This window comes from Alosa pseudoharengus, unplaced genomic scaffold (genome assembly GCF_046254945.1).
Source record: "Alosa pseudoharengus isolate Yale_2024_CS ecotype anadromous, Long Island Sound unplaced genomic scaffold, YU_APseudo_1.1 YU_APseudo_1.1_scf_16, whole genome shotgun sequence".
Lineage (NCBI taxonomy): Eukaryota > Metazoa > Chordata > Actinopteri > Clupeiformes > Clupeidae > Alosa > Alosa pseudoharengus.
The window spans coordinates 3,074,143-3,079,142 of record NW_027468630.1 but is presented as its reverse complement, the minus strand read 5'-3'; the positions used below and the strand labels follow the sequence as shown (position 1 = coordinate 3,079,142).

Genomic DNA, 5,000 nt, shown 5'->3' with positions numbered 1-5,000 from the left:
GGTGTGCAGGCAGCGGCACGCTGAGCCCAGGTTAGTGTGTTTAGCCGAGCAGTGAGCACGCCAGCGTCCTCATGCAGCCAGGGAGGCAGGGGGCAGGTGTGTGCAGCCACACTGAGCTAATCGGCCCACTAACAACAGCAGTGTGTGTGTGTGTGTGTGTGTGTGAGAGAGTGTGTGTGTGTGTGAGAGAGTGTGTGTGCAGCCACACTGAGCTAATCGGCCCACTTACAACAGCAGTGTGTGTGTGTGTGTGTGTGAGAGAGAGTGTGTGTGAGAGTGTGTGTGTGTGTGAGAGAGTGTGTGTGAGAGTGTGTGTGTGTGAGAGAGAGTGTGTGTGAGAGTGTGTGTGTGTGTGTATGTGTTTGTGTGTGTGTGGGGGGGGGGGCACGCTATGAGTTAGGTATTCAGAATGGGTGATTTCTTATATTTGTGTGTGTGTGTGTATGTGTGTGTGTGTGACTGTATGTGTGTGTGACTGTGTGTGTGTGTATGTATGTTTGTGTGTGAGTGCACGCATGCATATGTGTGAGAGTGTATGTATTTACAAGAGAGACAGAGTAGAGAAAAAGGTTATGCATAAATGCAGTGTGTGTGCGTGTCCACACATGTGGAGTGTGAGTGTGTCTCTGTAGGTGTGGGTGAGTGTGCAGGAGTGCATGACACAAAGAGTGCGGAAAGATAGATAGATAGATAGATAGATAGATAGATAGATAGATAGATAAAGATAGATAGATAGATCGATCCTGTTTCTTGCCAACCAGGGCAGTCCACCAGACCAGGCAAGTCATTATTACTCTGTTACTCTGGGCTGGACTGTCAAAGCTGACTGCACACAGGTTGGAGAGGAGGAGGAGGAGGAGGAGAAGAAGGAGGAGAAGGAGGAGGAGATGTTGAGGGACTGGTTCATCTGAACAGCCCACTCTTGGGAAGGAAGGGAGAGCACGGCTCCAGGCCCTGCCACTCACAGCACAAACGGCTCTCTCTGAGCACTGGGCCTCGGCTCTCTCACAGCACTGGGCCTCGGCTCTCTCTGAGCACTGGGCCTCGGCTCTCTCTGAGCACTGGGCCTCGGCTCGGACCTTCTCAGCTTTAGGAGGGAATGTGAGTCAAGCGGTGTTTGAACCCTCATATCTCCTTCGAAATAAAACATTCTATTGGGTTGGACAGCATTATAGATACAAATATGTGCCATTTTATCTTATGGAGCTGAGATTCATCACAAGTGTCATTGTCACCTCCTGTTCCTATTCCAATGCCAAACGGTTGTTCTTTTATCCAGCCTCTCGTGTTGTCAACACTCTGTCAATGTTTACAGAACATCTGTGAGCTTGCCAAGTCATAATGATAATACTCAGTTACAGTGGTGTGAAGAAGCTTCAACTGATTACAAACTGATCCTCAAATGAAGCTTTCTACAGTTAATTGCAGCTCTGTTGTATATCCAGCTTCAGTAGTAGGTGCTTATAGTGTCATTTCCAGTGTACTTCAGCACGAGGTACCTGCCACCACAAAAGAGAATATCTAACTTCAAAAACACCAGAACAATGGCAAACTCCCAACTCCCTCATGCCACCTTCCACACTAGGCATGCCTGCTATCCTCCCCTGCGATAGCGACACCTGCATGACTCACTGTGTTCATGTATCCGTGAACTTTCTCTTAAAAAGAAAAGAGTGAAAAAGAGGTGTGTGTGTGTGTGTGTGTGTGTGTGTGTGTGTGTGGAAGGGGGGAGGGGGGGTTACCAAAAAAAGGTGTCATTTCATCTCATTTACCTTGAAGTCATCAGGTAGGAGCAGCTTGCAGGTCCTGAGGAAGCTGAGAATGTACCGGAAGATCTCGCCGTCACGATCGATGAAGTAGTGCTGCTTCAAGCTGTCCAGGACAATAGGCTCCGTGCCATTAAACAGGCGGCTGATTCTGAAAATTAAAACGCAAACACACGTAATGGAATGAGAAGCCGGCTTCCCCTTTCCGTTGCGCAAAACAATTACCCTCCATTTATTTTTTTGAATATTATTAGTGCCCAAGCCCGACAAGCATTAGCATCCGGGGTTGAAACAAAAAAGCTCAGGGCACATTTCCGCTGCTTGGTAAACCTATTTGAAGTGTCCTTTCCTTTGGGGGAAAGATTAACCCAACCGGCACCGTGCAGGATTTGGGTTCTGCAAAAAATCTGCCGTCTCCCCATGTCCCCATTATGGAAAAAACTTTCGGCAATCAAGTATGTCTCTCGCAGACAGACATGGAGCAGAAAATGAGCTGCCTGCGTTTAATACAACCAATGCTTTGTCTGAGGTATCCAATCAAGATGGCCATACAAATATCTTTACATGCAAATATCTAAACATATTCCCTTCCCTGGCACGTTTTGTCAGGGAGGGGAACCCAGTATCCATTTGTTTCCGTTAGGCCAAACTAGACTGATCCGGCAGCCATGTTTTTGTCACAGCCATTCACTGACCCAGCTGATTTAGCCAATTAGTTGCTCAGTTTCTTCCCTGATCTGTTCATTATCTTGTGGTTCACAAAAAATGTTATAATTATCTGGGTGGTTGGCATGGAATACTGAGTAGGACTTCCCATTTTCTGGACCTGGATTTGAAGCTCATATCTCAGTCTGTGAGGGCCTTTCCCCATTAGAATGCAGAAGGACAGCGAGAGTTGCTATGAATTATTGACTGAACTCGGGCGTAATAGGACACCTGTTTTCCCCGCCGTCCGCACCTGACCTCTCCAAATTGCCGTGTGAGCGTAGCGATGGCGGAGAGCCTGGCTGTGATGTTCGCTGCTGAGGCTCATCAAGATCTGTAAGCTTTCATTGCCCTGCGACTTCGCCTCGCCTACAGATACAATGGACTGCCCCCGCAGTCCTCCACTACTTTAGTGGGAGAAGAGAGAGAAGGACATATTTTCTCCCCATACGTTTCAGTTCCACTACTTTAGTGGGAGAAGAGAGAGAAGGACATATTTTCTCCCCATACGTTTCAGTTCCACTGCAGACAAAGTGTGTTCCATTCTAATAGGTTCCTGAGTCACCTGCTATAGGGGGCTGGATGGAGCGATCCAACATAAAACTAGTCACATAAGCACTACGCAATCAGCTCTGATAAAGCCTGTGCTACCCTTAGTAAATATATGTCCTCATTATACAACCGATAAAAGGCATTTGTTAAGACTACGGTACTTTGTATGTATGTATGTGTGTATGTACAGTATGTATGTATGTATGTATGTGTGTATGTATGTATGTATGTATGTATGTATGTATGTGTGTATGTATGTACAGTATGTATGTATGTATGTATGTATGTATGTGTGTGTGTATGTATGTGTGTATGTGTGTACAGTATGTATGTATGTATGTATGTATGTGTATGTGTATGTATGTGTTTATGTATGTGTGTATGTATGTACAGTATTGTATGTATGTATGTATGTATGTATGTGTGTATGTATGTGTGTGTGCGTGTTAACAAATCACAATGGCATGGTGTGTACCCCTCATATCACCCTTCCTTTCATGCTCCACGGGAAACATGGGTTTGTATGTATGAGCAATCGGAGACACTAAGACACTAATGCCTGCTTTGTCGTGACACATGTCTTATTTGTACTGTACGTCTGGAGGAGGGTTTTGCTTTCAGGGGCTGTAAGCGAGAGGAATCTATACTCGTAATCTTTACATATTTCAAGTATCTTCCTCTCGTCCGCGCACTATCCCGACATGTCTCTCTTGCCACGGGAGGCCCCGGCTGTTAGCGTCTTTTTGATGTAATCTCCCCTTTAATCATGGCAAGAGGCTTTAAGGTCAAACAAGTGCAGTCGACCCACAAAAGAAAAGGAAAAATCAGAAGGAAGTGAAATTCACAGAATCAAGCTTCTTTTTTTTCCGCCTGACGCTTGTCAAAGCCTGTTACAGGGAGTACTACTAGTCAGAGGCAGGGGGATCTCCTACAGGGGTCTTAATGCACACAGCTGTGTTGACTTTTATGTCTAAATCTCTGCGACGAATGAGGCGTAATTTACATGGCAATCCCGCTCCTTGTAAATGCACAGGTCCCCCATATCCCAAAACCTCATCAGGTGCACAGGGAGTCCCATTATGAAGAGGGGATGCTTAGTGCATCATTCTGTGTGCATACATTTCCTCTTTTTTGCTAAGATGCTCTCTTTCTTTCCATCTCTTTCCTTCTTCCTCTCTCCTCTTTCCCTCTCCCCTCCTCTCCCTCCACTCTTTCAATCTTTCTCTCCCTCTCTCTCGCTCTCTTTCCCTCCCTTCCTTCTCCCCCTCTCTGTTTTTTTCTCTGGAAATCGATGCAAAATGCTTTATAAAAAACCAATACTCATCTCCCTGTTGTGCCCGGGGTGTTCCTTTCTCATATGGTCTTGCAATTCTTCCAGCTAGAATTTCACCATACCCCTCCAGGCTACCTCTGTTTTTCATCTCCACTTTTTTAAAAAGCAATTAAAATGCTGCCTGTTTTTCTTTTCTTTCTGTTCCCTCCCTCTCTCCTCCGTCTCTCCCTCTCTCTCTCTGTCTCCCTCATCCTCTCTCCCTCCTTCCCTCTCCCTCCTCTCCCATTTCTTTCCCACCTCTCGCTCTCTCTCTCTTGTTTCCTCCCGCCATACACCTCCTCTCTCTCTCTCTCTCTCTCTCTCGCTCTCCTTTCGGTAAATCACCGGCTCTAGCCCCTCAGCACCTGCAGTAAGAGGCCCCCCTCTCAACACGCTTTGTCTCTGTCATGTCAGACAGGTAGAGTAGAGGAGCACACCATGCAGTCTGCTGCTTCACAGAGACAGGAAGACAGTTAAGGAGAGGGAGAGAGAGAGAGAGGGAGAGAGAGAGAGAAGGGAGAGGAGGGAGAAGGGAGAGAGAGAGAGGGAGAGGGAGGGAGGGAGAAGGGAGAGAGAGAGAGAGGGAGGGACAGAGGGAGGGAGGGAGGGAGGGTATCGAAGAGAAACAGGGTGGGAGAGAAAGTCAAAGAAAGACAGCAAGAAAG

At 46.8% G+C, this 5,000-nt stretch overlaps 1 protein-coding gene across 3 annotated transcripts in view; it reads right to left on the bottom strand.

Annotated features, from left to right (window-relative positions):
- kctd15b (potassium channel tetramerization domain containing 15b) overlaps positions 1 to 5,000 on the bottom strand; it is a 33,280-nt gene that overhangs the window by 20,651 nt on the left and 7,629 nt on the right. For all 3 annotated transcript variants that reach the window (XM_076286675.1, XM_076286676.1, XM_076286673.1), the window contains one exon: positions 1,773 to 1,917. In XM_076286675.1, the coding sequence (XP_076142790.1) occupies positions 1,773 to 1,917 (145 nt within the window). The remainder of the gene's footprint in view (positions 1 to 1,772; positions 1,918 to 5,000) is intronic.